General features: G+C 50.6%; 1 protein-coding gene across 5 annotated transcripts in view; it reads left to right on the top strand.

Moving 5' to 3' along the window:
* Window positions 1-1,889: 1,889 nt before the first annotated feature.
* The window catches only part of RASGRP2 (RAS guanyl releasing protein 2), a 50,074-nt gene continuing 37,449 nt past the window's right edge, over window positions 1,890-14,514 (top strand). For 2 of the 5 annotated variants that reach the window (XM_015423911.1, XM_015423907.1), the window contains exons 1-6: window positions 1,890-2,117; window positions 8,935-9,087; window positions 10,281-10,383; window positions 11,835-11,897; window positions 12,581-12,712; window positions 13,377-13,527. In XM_015423911.1, coding sequence (XP_015279397.1) covers window positions 9,015-9,087; window positions 10,281-10,383; window positions 11,835-11,897; window positions 12,581-12,712; window positions 13,377-13,527 — 522 coding nt within the window. In that variant the 5' untranslated portion in view covers window positions 1,890-2,117; window positions 8,935-9,014. Of the gene's footprint in view, window positions 2,160-2,514; window positions 2,568-2,609; window positions 2,701-8,934; window positions 9,088-10,280; window positions 10,384-11,834; window positions 11,898-12,580; window positions 12,713-13,376; window positions 13,528-14,514 lie in introns of those variants that run through there. The other 3 variants (XM_015423910.1, XM_015423909.1, XM_015423908.1) reach the window with 3 other exon arrangements.

The raw sequence follows: 14,514 nt of genomic DNA on the forward strand, positions 1-14,514 counted from the left end.
TCCAGGCACAGGTTGGAGCTGCAAGTGAGGTGTTTTATCTCTCCAATCAGAAACCTGCCAAGGAAGCCCTTCTGTCTAATCCAAGATCTGGGACAGGGGGAAAACACTCTACATGTTCTCAAAGGCAATCTGTTGTTGCTTTACACATTCCAGAGGCCGCGCCCTGGGATGCTCTGATCCAAACCAAGCCTTGAGTAGGGTGCTTCAGACCATCAGGATCGGGGAGAACCATCTTTATGGAAAGCAGAGTGTATCTCTGAGAGATTCCACCCGCACATTTTGTCACACCAAAGGGCCGTCCCTGAGAACATGCAGAGGGCCTTTCACTCTTTACTAGGTAACCAAAATTCGCTTCCAGATGCAGCTGGGATTAGAAAAAGAGGACGTCTGGGCAGGCTCCAGCCCCATTGCACCTGCCTTGGGAAAAAACGAAAACACTTCACCTGGTTCATGGAAGATGCAGTGGGGGGGGGGAGCTGGAGTTACTGCCGGGCCCTCCAGTCCTTTCCAATCAGAGCCCTGCAGTGCTGGTTGCCATAGCAACCAGGGGATGCTGCATTGCCAAAATGTGAGGCAGTCTTTGGACCCCTGGGAAGGCTGCATTTGTGCTCCACATCTGCTCTTTGCTCTCTGGGTGCCAGGCTGCTACACCCACCCTGGGCACCAGGCTGCGTCAGCGCTCTGGGGACCGTCACCTCCCATCATCCCTTCCCGGCAATAAATCTACATCTTTCCCCCTCCCGCTCCATATGCAGAAGCCTGAATTAATTTCCCCCTCCACACTTTCCCAGCAGTGTTAAGAAAGGTATGCCCGGGCAGCAGCCTGAAGTATTTTGATGCCCAAGATGGTACTAATTAGTATAGGTCACATGAAATGCTCTTGCACATTTTAACGGATTGGCACAGCAAAATCTCCCTGTTGGTTTAGGCCCCTAGGTCAGATCCATCCATCTTTCCCTCTGCCTGCTGAAACTGAGAGCCAGTGTGGTGTAGTGATTAGTGTGGGACTAGGACCTGGGCGACCCAGGTTCGAATCCCCTCTCTGCCAGGGAAACTCAGTGGGTGACCCTGGGCCACACACCCCCTGAGCATAACCTACATCGCAGGATTGTTGTGAGGATAAAGTGGAGGAGAGGACAATGGTATAAGCCATTTTAGGTCCCAACTGGAGAGGAAGACGGAGTGTAAATGAAGTCAGTAAATTTTTAAAAAATGTCTCAGAAATGGCCAGGCAAGCAAGGTCTCTTTCTTATTCTCCATTGTTTCCCGCTCATGCACCAGTGACCTTTCCTAATTAGCAATTGGTTCATTAAGGTAATTGTTTCATGTTTTGAAACACGGGATTCATCTGTATGCTGCCCTATGCAGAAAGTGCTTTCATTCCATTCTAACAAACCTAATAAGCCACATGTTCACCCCTAGCCCCATTCCCAGATGTGCAGGAGCAAGGGCACTCAGTGGCACTCTGCACATGTTCTGTTATACTCCCCATGATTTATTTTTTACTTTTGTCAAGGTACGGTGAGATTAGGCTGACGTTAGTACTGTCTTTCTAAATGCGATTTGCCCCGATTTTTTTTTTTTTGGGGGGGGAGAATGATCCAGAGGTGTGCAACGTTTACTCACTCAAACCCTCCCTTCGTGTCAGAAGAACGCTGGTTCCGCAAAGCCCTCTGCTTACCCTCAGAGGCACTGCTGCGCGATTGCCCCCAGCGATCCACCAGACCTGCGTATCACTGAAAACAGATTCCGGGGCTAAGGCGGCGCTGGGAGGGTTAGCCGGTCTTGCCGCGGCGCTTCTTCCTTCCCCCGCGCCCCCTCCTCCCTCTCTGCCAGCGAAGGGGTTACGCCTTCCGCAGTGCGCTCGCCCGGAGTGCGGCTTGGTCTGGGTGACGGACTCGAGGCCACAGCGAGGGGCGTCCGACGCGGGAGCCACTGGCGGGGGACGCGGCGGCCGAGCAGTGCGGAGGGAGTCTGCCTCTCCTCCCCGCCCGGTCCTTCCCTCCGTCCCTCCCTCCGGTGGGGAGACCAGGCTGCGTTGCGCACGCCGAGGCACAGCCAAAGCCGGGCGGAGCAGCCGTCGAAGCGCGCACAGAGACCGGGCTGGAGCGGCCACGGTGAGCGGGGACTTCGGGGCGCGGATCTTGATCCCCCGCAAGGTACAAACGTCCCACCCGGTTCCACGCTTCGGTCGCAGGGAGGCGGGTGTCTAGCCAGAGAGCCCATATCCAGGACCTATTTTCAATACCAAGCGGTAATAAAGGAGAGAGAGCGCTCTAGGCATGTGCAGAGCGCCACTTCGTCGCGGGCGGTGACCCCTTCCGCCGCTTGGGTTCTGAGGCGGAATTTCCCCGGCAAGCTGGAAGCCTGAGACTTCTGTCTTTGGGAACGCATTGCCCAACGCCCCCATCCCCACCCCCGAGCGAGGGCACCGCCCTTTACTTACTGCTCTACTTGGAAGTGATGGGGGCGGGCTGAGGGAGGGGGACGAAGAAAGCCCCCTCTGACAACCGCCTTTGCCTTCGAAGCAGCCGCTCGGTGATGAGAGGGGGGCTGTCTTGTTTCAGGTAAAGCAATAAGGCTGAGTGCGCCTCTGAGCGCCCAGGATGCCCCCCCCCTCCGCGCACAGTTGGGGTGGGGCAAAGGACAGGGGACAGAAGGTGTGACTTCCAGGTGGCCTTCGGTGCCAGCTTTAAAAAGGTATTGCTGACTGACCCACCACGGGGGGTGTGTGTGTGCCTTTCCTTGCCCAGATGCCTTGAAGTGGGAGAGGAACCTGGGGAGGGGTCAGGTAGCTCAGTTAAAGCCAGCTCCTCCCATGCTCAATCACTGTGTGGAGTGTTTGTGGTTGAGATTTAGTCCGTGATGGTAAAGTGTAGCTTTGTGCTCACACCCTGTCATGTGGCTTGTGTCTCTGTTTTGTGGCCGCTGCACCCAGCTGCAGGGATGGGGGGACGGCAGAATAAGCATCTGTGGAAACAGGTGTGCATCTCTTGACTCAGGACTATGTGTCTGTGGGGGGGGGGGAGTCAGTTGGCTAATCAGAGGTGATTTGGGCTTCTTTTGTGCTCTGTTTATGCTGATAAAGAAGGTGTCAGTTTTTGGCCGCCCTGGTGCACAAAAAGGGGGATGTGTTGTGCAGTTTTCTGGGGTCAGTGTGCAGTATGCGCTTGTGTGCCTTCTCCCCCAGGGATTCTGCTGTGGAGGGTATTCGGTGTGTGTAAAAGGGGCTGGCTATTGCAGCGTTGAACGCCACATGTGAAACAACCGCATCTTGTATGTGCGTGGAGGGATGGGGCATAGGGTTTTTGTGTGTGTGCGCCTTCATGGGAGGTCAGGCACAGGTTGGGTGGCGTGCAGAGGGAAGAGGCTTTGGGTTCCTTTTGGTGTGAATGCTTTGCTTTTGGAATGTGTGGGCTTGCTTTTGAGACTTGCGTGCGTATGTGTGTGTGCCTTCCTGCCGCAGATCCCTAGAATGCTTACTCCTTTTGCCTTTTTGTGTTGTGCAGCAGCTGCGCGTGTTGATAAATGTTTGTGCCACAGACAATCTGTTGTCAATATATTTATCCTGCTGAAGTGAAGAAGGGGGGGGTAGATGTTGGGAAATTACATTTTGCAACTTGTAGTTTGACTGATATTTTGCAACCAGGCCTTGGGTATGCAGGAACCAAAAGAAAAACAAAAACACCCCAGTCTGCAGAGAGGCTGAATGTAAACCAAGAAGTGGCACCTAGGAGGAGGGGGAGGTCTTCGTGCTCTCTTCCACCGAAGCTGCCCATCCCTGAATGTCATCTCCTTTCACACTGCTGCTGAGGTTTTGATCCAAAACAGTGAGGAACAAAAAACTTACCTAAAAATAACTCCGCCAGAAAAACGCCAACCCACCATTTCCGAGCACAAAAGGCTGTCTGAAAAGATTAATAATAATTGCGTTCTACGACACAAAAGACATTCCTCACTACATACAGGGATTCCATGTGCTGTGCTAGAAAGAAATGCTGGTGTGGGAATGACAGCCACTTCAGCAGTTTGGGGGTGTGACATTATCTCTCTTGGGAGCTCAGGGTGGCATGCATGGCTTCTCTCCCCCCCCCCCCCCCCCCCCCCTTTTTTTACCCTCATGGCCACCCCATGAGTCTTATGGCTGACTTGGGATTTGAACCTTTGGTGAGAAAAGCTGAGTATAAATAAAACTGTGTAAAATGTTTCACAGTCTTTAACTATATTTTTTCCATTGTGTCGTCATTGTGAGGCAGGTCACTGTTCCCGTTTTGCAGTGGGGAGGGGGCTTGGGGACAGTGACTTGCCCAAGGCTACTAAGGGCCTCCATAGCACAGATGGAAAGAGGGGCAGTCAATATAAGTCTTGGTGGTCTCTATTCCATCTCGGGATAGAGCGGGGTATAAAGCCAATAAAATAAATTTAAAAAAAATTATTATGGAGTTCATGGGCTGGGTCCAGGGTCGCCAACTTGTGCTCTGTGTAATAGTAAGACATGAGTTGTGAGTTCTCAGCTCCCACACATGTGGTGCCCTATTCAGACTACTGCTGTGGTGATTGTGGAAAAGGGCCTTCAGACTTCCCTCCTGCACCGTTTACTTGACCTGAAATGGTCTTGGGGGTGGGTGGGGGGACACTATTTTACCCCTTGGGAAGACCCACAGGTGTACTGTTTCAGATCAGGAAAATGGCACAGAGTAGGGGAAAGCTGAAGCTACAAGCACCACAGTTGTGCTCTGAATTGCCCACCATCTGAGCAGGAATTGAGGAGAACCGCAACTGGTATCTGACTTTAGTTGTTGTAGATTTTCCAGGCTGTATGGCTGTGGTCTTGGCATCTGACTGTTACACGGTTTCAGAGCTGGACCCCTGGACCCCATCTGTGCACATAGTTTGAAGCTGCCACTGGATTGCCCTGGCTCTCATTGTGTGCTGAATTCTTAGCCCTTGTATTCACAGGGGTGGTGTTGTGTGTGTGTGTGTGTGTGTGTTACAATAAGCCTCACTCATGATGAGGTGAGCAGTAGCTAACCAACTGTTTTACAACCACATTTGAAGGAACTGAGGTGTAGGCAAATTGGCTGACTGTATAAGCTCAAGTGGTTGCAGTGGAACACCACTGTGGGGTGCGGCAGTGGCTGTGACCAGACAAATGTCCGGAACTGTCCCCTGAGAAAGATAGCTACAGAGGGTAGCTGTATTGGGCTGCAGTAGAACAGCTGGACTTGTCCAGTGGCACTTTAGAGACCAACAGGACTTTTAGAGTATAAGCTGGCGAAGGAAACTGTAACGAAAGCTTATACCCGGGAAATCTTGTTGCTTTGTAAGGTGCTACTGGAACATCAGAAAGGGTGTTGGGGGATGTGGGGGGGGGGGGAGATTTTAACTATAGATTCTTTGCCCAAACTATCCCCCCCAAAAAAACCTGTAGCTTATTTTTATGTAAAACTTTAACATACATGCTTATTTGAGGATGTGGTGTGTGAGAGAACATGTGGAATTCTCACATACAAGGGTCTGGTCCGGAGGCTGTTTTCAGAGGAGAAAGATACACTTCTAAATTTTTAAAAATCCTATATTTGGAAACTGTGTGACTTGAATGGCTGGGTTTAAAAGGCTCTGCCTTTGTGTTTCCTGTGTCATGTGAACAGCACTTAGAAGAAGTGGGTTTTAGTGGCCCCCTGAGACTAGTGCCCTGCTGTGGAAGGAGCTACTGCTAACAGGCTTCAAGGCCTACTGCTCAAGCCTTGCAGACCCTTCTGTTGAGGAGGCTTTGGGCGTGGAGGAGATCCTGCAAGTTGCTCTGTGGTCAGGTCAGCAGCAAGAGGCCGGCTGGAGTTCCCAGGCTGAGGAACTTGTCTAAAATCGGACGCCAGCCCTGAGTCATCCCCTGGCAAAAGCCCCAGGTCCTGGCCTGCCTTCCAAACATTCCATGGCTCTTTCTCTCACTTGGGACGCTTAGAGTGGATAGATGTGCTAAAAACTCTGTCTCCAGCATCTATGAATTGGGCCTCTTCTGCATACTTAATCTCTCTCTCTCAAACACCCTCCTCAAACAGTAGCTTGTGTCCTGTTAGCCTCAACAACAGAGTCCTGCCCTTCTGTGCCCTGTACATTGCCACTTCAGCAAGGACTGAAAAGTGCTTTTGTCCTCAGGGTTGAGATGAAAAGGCGTTCCACTGAAAAGGCAATCTAGCCAACTATCTGGAGTACAGCTTCAGTCCTCCTGGGCACATCCATGGTGTTTCTTTCAAAATCCTCAAGACAATTCTGGATCATCCAGTGATAACTGAATCCCAAATTAGCACTGATGAAGTGGAGAACCATGGGCATGAGGGTCACACAGCCAGGAAATCCTTGCAACATGTGTGCAATATAGTTTGACGAGTTCTGAAGGCGGAGGCTGGAGGAAACGCCATGCAGCTCCCTTCTGACTTCTTCATGTCCTGCCTCAGCTGGTGTAGCCCTTCCTAAAAGAGAGGGGTTTTTTTTGATGTCGTGGTGCAGCTGCTGTGGATGGAAGGCTTCTCTCTATATGACGGTTCTCCAAAATTCCCTTCTGCAATCTTCGTTTACACTCTCAAATACCGTTTCTCTCCAGGATGTTGCTTTTTGGAAATGATGCTGACTCCGAGAGCGGCTAGTCCTGATGTTGTTTTAGATGCAGGAGTCATAACAGTGTTGTCTTTGGTCGTGAGCATCTGGACAACTACTTTAGGAAGCAGGATGCTGGCTTAGGTGGCCCTTTGGTCTGATCTTGCAGGGCTGTGTCGTCTGTGTGCATGTCAGATCAAGAGGCCAGTCTCTCAGTCTGCTAGTCAAGCTGATGTTAAAATCATCTCACAACTTAAAATCATTTTGCAACCTTGAAGGAAACTCTTCCAGTGTGCTCCCCACCCCCACCCCCGGGTGACTGTGACATCAGTCATGATAACCAAGTACAAGCAGCAGGGTAGATCTCTCTGATCTCACTTGCATAAGAATTGGACCAGGGTCAAAAGGGCACCAGATCTAGTTCCCACCCGCACTGACTTCACCCCTTCATTGTTGCACCATAATGTGAGCAAGATAAGTTCTGTCTCATAGGGCTGTCATGAGGATGAACCTCAGACTGCAGAGCGCTTTGCAAATGAAAAGGGGCATACAGATGAAAGCTAGATGCTTGCACAGCAAAGGGGGAGGGGGGTTCTGCTGTTTGAAAGGACAGAAATGAACTGAGGCCAACCAAACCTTAAATTGGGGGACCTGTACAAACCAGAAGGAGAGTGTTTCAGTCCCACAGGACACTCTGACCTTGGGATCGCTGCTCACATTGCAAGGTATGTAATTACTGTATAAACCAATGATGTGCTAAGCAGAGGGTCTTGCCAGTCCCTCCTAAGAACCCTTTCCTGGAAGTAAACCCCACTGAATAGACTGGAGTAGGATTGAGTAGACCTGCCTAGGACTGGTCTGTAAATTTCTTTCTTTGACTGCCTCAGAAGGAAGATTACAGTAATTAAAAACCAATGCAAATTCCAATGAGAATTAAAAAAAAAATCTTAGGGAGGGGGTTCTCAGTGAGGTCTTGATCCAGGTACACTGGGAAGATGCTTGATTGCTGCCTCTTGTCCCACGGTCCTTGCTGGTGGCAGTCGAGGAGGGCAAGCTGTCTGTGGGGTGGCACTCGTTCAGAAGGATGTCCGGCTGCTGTAACAAGGGACAAAGTTGAGAATATTCACAAGAATCTTTTCCTCCAGTGATGGGTGTCAGCTTTTTAAAAAAAATCTGCTTGTCCGTGGCTCCCTGTTATGTATTTGTGATGGGCAGAGTGACATTGCTGCCGCATAATGTGCAAAGTAGCTGTTTGGGGCCAGGGTAGAAGGTGGGGAGATGGTGGCATTGGATTCCAGCTTCTCCCTTGGTCACCTGCTGAGAATCGACAGACATCAGTAAAACTTATCCAAGAATTCCCATCCTGGGCATGTAGCCTTTCAATTTGTTTACTTAGATATTTATACCCTGCTTTCTTCTCCACTGCTGCGGTGGCCCAAGTGGTTAAGACGCTGAACTGCAGGCTGTGGAAGGTCAGTAGTTCAGCAGTTCAGCAGTTCGAGACCCGGGTGCCGCATGACGGAGTGAGCTCCCATCTCTAGTTCCAGCTCCTGCCAACCTAGCAGTTCGAAAGCAAGAAATTGCAAGTAGATAAATAGGGACCACTTTGGTGGGAAGGTAACAGCGTTCCATGCGCCTTGGTGTTTAGTCATGCCGGCCACATGACCACGGAAACGTCTTCGGACAGCGCTGGCTCTTCGGCTTTGAAACGGAGATGAGCACCGCAACCCTAGAGTCGGACTCGACTGGCTTTCGAGCAAGGGAACCTTTACCTTTACCTTCCTCTCCACTGGGGACACAGGCAGCTTACAATATTGTCCACCTCTCCTCCGTTTTATCATTGCGACGGTAACGTTCAACTGAGAGCATACCAGTGCCTCGCTCACGTCGCCCAGTGCGCTTTCATGGCAGGGTGGCAATTCAGTCCTGGGTCTCTCAGATCCTAATCTGACACCGTGACCACTACACCATGCTCTCTTCCACCTGTTCTTTCCCTGACAGGGAGAACTGGGAACCACCATTCCAGTGTTCCTCATGCAAACGCTTGTGATGCTGTCCCCAGCCAGGGTGAAGTGTACAGGGCAATTTCTGCATTCCCTGTGAGAACACCGTCAGCAATCTCCGCTTGGCTTGTGTTTTGGTTTCAGCATTCCCGCCATGCTCCAGGAAGGTCCTGTGGCGTGTTTTGGTTACCTTTGGTACTCTGTTTGCTAATGTGGGGTTTATCCTCCGGTTAGGATGCATCTTCCTCTGTGTGAAGCTGCAGCAGCCGCCCTCCCCTGGTTCCAATCCCAGAAATAGTTGCATTATCAATAATGCTCTTCTCTTGTTCTTGTTCAGGTGCACTCTCAGGGGTACTTACCCACCGACACTGGTGACAGTGCTGTACCCGGCTTGGGTGGCAGGGCCGCGGAGCTGAAATGTCTGGGACTCTGGACCTGGAGAAGGGGTGCACGGTGGATGAACTTCTACATGGCTGCATTGAAGCTTTTGGTGAGTAGGGGAGGGAGGAGCAGGATTGTTTTGTGGAGTCAAATCTGGGGAGTGGGTCAGCTTGCAATGGATGTCCCGAGCCACACAAGCATGGGGGGGTGAGGGTGTTCCTGGATGGGAGCCAAAAAAGGGCTGCCCCTCAGGGGGCCTATCTCTGGCATAGATGCCTGCCTGCCTGCCTCTTTTGCACTGTATTGCACAGCTGCATCCACCCAGTTCGGTAGACTGCAGACAAGTCTGTGCTAAGCAGCAGCGCTGACTTTGGGCTGTATGTTGCATGAGATCAGCAGACTTTCAGCTTGACTTGTGGTACACTTGTCCAAAAGACTTGCAAGTCTTTGGGGCTGGTGGTAGACCCAGGATTTTAGCCTGCTGGTAGCTCAGGGCTGATTCCTGCATTTCCGCTGCTGCTGTTTCTGGGATGAGGGAAGGAAGGAAGGAAAAGGCTACCTCTTGCAGCTTAAGACTTTTTGACAGAGGAAGAAATACCCTTTAGCTTGCTTGTTGCTAATGACCCGTCTTCAGCTTACTTGTTGCTCCTTGCTCAGAGTAGGAGGTGGCTGGTGTCAAGTTTTTTTTTGGAAAAGCTTCCACAGGCCCCTTGTGGGAATAGCACCCGGGGGTCAGAGAGGGCTGGAGCTGCAAATGGAACCTATGGCTAAAAACAGATGCAGCGTTTCTCACGTGTGCCTGCCTGTGCTGTGGGGAGCGGCAGGCTGAGAAAAAGAACAACATGCAGAAAGGCATCAAGGAAGTCCTCCCTAAGCGGGCTGCAGATTGGCCCTCAGGTTGTGGCCTTTTGGGGGGTCAGGAAGGGTCTTTCTTCCTCCTTCAAAAAGGTCTTAAGCTGCATGCTTATCCATGAAAGCTTAAGCCAGAATTAAAACGGTGTTAGTCTTTAAGGTGCTGCAAGACTCCCATTTGGGTTTGCTGCAACACATCTACCGCGATTGAAGGAGTGGCGCTCTGCAAGAAGGCTGCTGCTGCTGCTGCTGCCTTGGTCCCCCTCAGTTTGACAGGAATGGTCTCAGAATCTTTTTTATCAGCAGGGGTGGGATGCAAGTATTTTAAACAATCAAACAGCTGTCTGTGCTGGAGGGAGCAAGATGGTGGGGGGAGGGGGAGGTTCCAGAGGGCGAGTGGCAGGAGATGCATGAAGGGTTTCCTCTGACCTGTTCTGTGTTCTCTTGCAGATGACGAGGGCAAAGTTCGAGACCCACAACTGGTCCGCATGTTTCTCATGATGCACCCCTGGTACATCCCTTCCTCAGAGCTGGCTGCCAAGTTGCTGAAGATATATCCTTGTTTACCCCCACCCCACCCCCTGGCCCACACAATTTATGCTCATCCACTTTTCCTCGCCTGGACTATGTATCTCCGTTTCCTCCCCCTGCAAATTTCTCATGTGCTGTCTGCTTCGTTTCCTTTGACAGTGCCCCCTTCTTTAAAACAGGAAGCAGCCCCTCACCGCCAACACCAAAGGGCTTGCTAGCCAAAGTCATGATACTCCCTGGAAGTCTGTGTCTCCAGAGGGTGGTGAGTGGGGGGCAGCTTCCTTTCCGCCTCTGCAGTCCCAGGGAAAGGAGCGCATGATTGTGCCGTCCACAGCAGTGAGGCGACAGAGTGGATTATTCTCTGACATCCTTCCAGAAGTGCCCTGTCCCATTTTTTCTTCAAGCCTTCCATCTTTTGCAGAGCAAACAAGGGGGATGGCGCCTCCAAATCTGTCCCCTCTTGGAGCCTTCAGCTGCATTGGAAAGTTTCTATATTAATTTTCATGCTTTCTTTGCATTTATAAAGAAGAATGGGCTGAGTGTTCTTGAGAATGAATGGGAGCTGGGTGCTGACTGAAGAAAGTTTTGTTTTGTTTTTTAAATCCATGTACTCCGTATTTCAACATAGTGGTTGCTGAAAGAACTCGTCTGTGTGGAACTTTGCAGCCATGTCACCTTTCCTTTTTTAAACTGGACTTTGCACAGGTAGCGGCCCAGTTTAAATGAGAATCCAGACAAACACCAAAGGGTTGTGGATGAGTTATTCTCAGCCAGCATGAAATTTAAATCAAGTTTTAGAGACTGCTGCCAAAGAGCCAGAGTGGCTTAGTGGTTTGTGTGGTAGACTAGGACCTGGGAGACCCAGGTTCAAATTCCCTACTCTGCCAGTGAAGCTCACCAACAGATCTTGTCCTGTTACACTCTCTTGGTTTATTGCCAGTTTGGTGTGGTTTGGTGTAGTGGTTAAGTGTGCGGACTCTAATCTGGGAGAACCGGGTTTGATTCCCCACTCCGCCACATGCAGCTGCTGGTGTGACCTTGGGCTGGTTATAAATTCTTTCAGAGCTGTTCTCTCAAGGGCAGTTCTCGAAAGAGCTCTCTCAGCCCCGCCTACCCCACAGGGTGTCCTTTGTGGGGAGGGGAAGGGAGAGGGATTGTAAGCCACTCTGAGACTCCTTCAGGTAGTGAAGGGTGGAGTATAAATCCAATCTCTTCTCTTGTACCTCACATGCTTCTTGTTGTGAGGATAGGTTGGAGGAGGGGACGATGTCGTAGGATGTTTGGAGTCCCCATGGGGGAGAAAGGTGGGATGATACATAAAATAAAAAAGAACATAGTCTCATGTTCGATGCAGTGTAACCTGGGATGTGACTGTACCATAAAAATCTGCACCCTCACCTACTTGCCTGATAATCTCCAGTTTAACATTCTTTCCAAGACTGATGCAATTATGTCCTTAACTCTGCCCTGAACCTATCAGGAATCGCGTGGGCCAGAAAACAATTCCCTGCAGATGAAGACGTGTCATCTAGTCAGGTAGGTCCTGGTACAGGGGTGGAAGGTGGGAAGGGCTTAACTTGAACTCAGTGCCCTAGCAGGAACCCACACACACAAATCTGCTTTCAGTGCAAGAGTTTTGCGTCGAAATAACAACGGAATGCACTATGTGAGCCTTTGGTGGTTGGGGCTCTCTCACCAAAACTGATGCCCAAAACTTCATAGACTGAGGACCGGGCTTTGTGCTACCGGCCTAAGGTCCAGCAACTATATATCATCATTTGGAAATGCATCCTGGGAGAGGAAGGAGCTGGGAATGTAGCCAGGAAGCAGGATCCAGTGCTGGGCAGGATGCTACCATTTCAATGGCTCCCAAACAAACTTTGGGGTCTTCACCAATGTTCCCTGTAAGCTGTGGGAGTCTTGTGAGCAAAAATTCTATTTTGTGGGCTCCTGGCTTTAAAGTTGTGAGCGAGTGATTTGGCTACTGCATCAATTAGTTTGCTCTGGAGCCATCCTTCCTGAGCTAAGACAAAAATGTGTGAGCCGGAGGCTAAAAACCTGTGAGCTAGCTCACACTAATTCAGCTTAGAGGGAACACTGGTCTCCACTGATGCTTCAGTGGTCTTCAACTGGGAGAAGACTTCTAGGTTAACAATGCCAGCTCCAGAGGACACTTCTTCTCCCCTTTGGTGCTGACTGTCTTTCTTGGTCCCTGGCAGATACTGGATCTCGGCATTTCCAGCGGAATTTGATTTGAACCCAGAACTGGCAGACCAGATCAAGGAGCTGAAGGAACTTCTGGGCCGGGAAGGGAATCAATGTCACAGCAATCTCATCGACATAGAAAGCGTGTAGGTAAACGAGGGGGGGCCTGCTGTCCCTCCCACCCTGGATTTGTGGGTTGCATTTTTTTTTTTTGCAGCGGGTTAGAGTTGGGTGTGATTCCACTGCAAAATGTTGTCTGGAAATATGGCGTTCGTACCAGGTTTTGCTACAATTGCACATATAGTGCTGTCCCCAAAAGCATACATTTTCCAGTGTATTCTGGGTGTAAAAGTAGTAAAGATGGCAGAGCTTTTCCCTAAGCAGGGCTTTCTCCTCTGTGTGGAACATGCTACTCAAGGAGAGTCCCCAGGTTCAGGAGGCTGATTGGACACTTTTTTTTAGGATGCCTTTTGCTGAGGCTGGGATTGTGACGGTTACGCATTGATTTTAAATATTTTTACGTGGTTTTGTTCTCATTTGTGGCCTTAATGAGATGATGGATTTTAGTGTAAACCACTTTGAGGGTCTGTTTTTTTTTGGGGGGGGGTTCTAAGACTGGATATCCATTTTTAAAAGAAACAAATAATTTAAAACATGGAATAACTGCAAACCCTCCCCCCCCCATGCATCTCAGATTAGGGAGATGAGGCAGGCATGAGCCCCAGCGTGGTCTTCTGCCGAGCAATTAGCCCATTTGCATGTCTCCATTTGCATCCCACTTCACGGCTGACCTCTCCTGTCCTTTCCCAGCCCTACTTACAAGTGGAAGCGGCAAGTCACGCAACGCCAGCCAGTGGCCCAGAAGAAGCGCAAAACATCGCTCCTTTTCGACCACTTGGAATCGGGGGAGCTGGCCGAGCATCTCACTCACCTGGAATACCGCTCCTTCAGCAAGATCCTGGTGAGAAGCAAGCTTTTCCTGAGCCCTCCTTCCTACTAGTGCTCCTTTCCTGGAAGATTAATCATTTCTCTGAGATCAGGCTGGGCTTTCCCAGTTTGGCCAGTTTGGTGTGAGAGCCAGTTTGGTGTAGTGGTTAAGTGCGCGGACTCTAATCTGGGAGAACCGGGTTTGATTCCCCACTCCTCCACTTGCACCTGCTGATGTGACCTTGGGTCAGTCACAAGCTCTGGCACAGCTGTCCTTGAAAAAGAGCAGTTTGTGTCAGAGCTCTCTCAGCCCCACCCACCTCACAGGGTGTCTGTTGTGGGGAGGGGAAGGGAAAGGCGTTTGTAAGCCGCTCTGAGACTCCCAAGTGAAGGGCGGGGTATAAATCCAATCTCTTCTCTTCTTCTTCTTCTTTCCTTGGAGTGAGTGGGGGGGGAGGGATTCCACACCCACTTCCCCCCTCCCAGGCATTACTGCATGTTGTCCCTGGTGCTGCTGTGTCTGGCGCTTGCCACACACCTGGTTTAGTGCCCCCAAGGTATTTAAGGTGGCATTGTTATCTCAAGGCCCATAAGAACCAGCTCCTCACAGTTGACCCCTCTCCCAATGCTGGGAGCAAGGTCAAGGCGTGGTGATTTCACTGTTAATTAATTTATGCCATATGAACACATGAAACCGCCTTTTACTGAGTCAGACCATTGGTCCGTAAGGTCAGTATTGTCTACTCTGACTGGCAGCGGCTCTTCAGGGTCTCAGGTAGAGGTCTTTTCTACCATCTACTAGCCTGATCCTTTTCAACTGGAGGTGCCGGGGATTGAACCTGAGACCTTAGGCATGCAAAGCAAATACTGTACCACTGAACCATGGCCATGCACCCATTGCATACTGGCTGCTGTCAGTGGCCAAAGGTGGGCATGGCTCTATGGACAGAGCTGGCAAAAGCAACTCATGGATCTGGCCCTCCTGCCACTCTTCTGGTGGAATCAGCTTTGAAGTAGGATT

The sequence above is a fragment of the Gekko japonicus genome, unplaced genomic scaffold (genome assembly GCF_001447785.1).
Source record: "Gekko japonicus isolate JY-2015 unplaced genomic scaffold, Gekko_japonicus_V1.1 scaffold313, whole genome shotgun sequence".
Taxonomy (NCBI): domain Eukaryota; kingdom Metazoa; phylum Chordata; class Lepidosauria; order Squamata; family Gekkonidae; genus Gekko; species Gekko japonicus.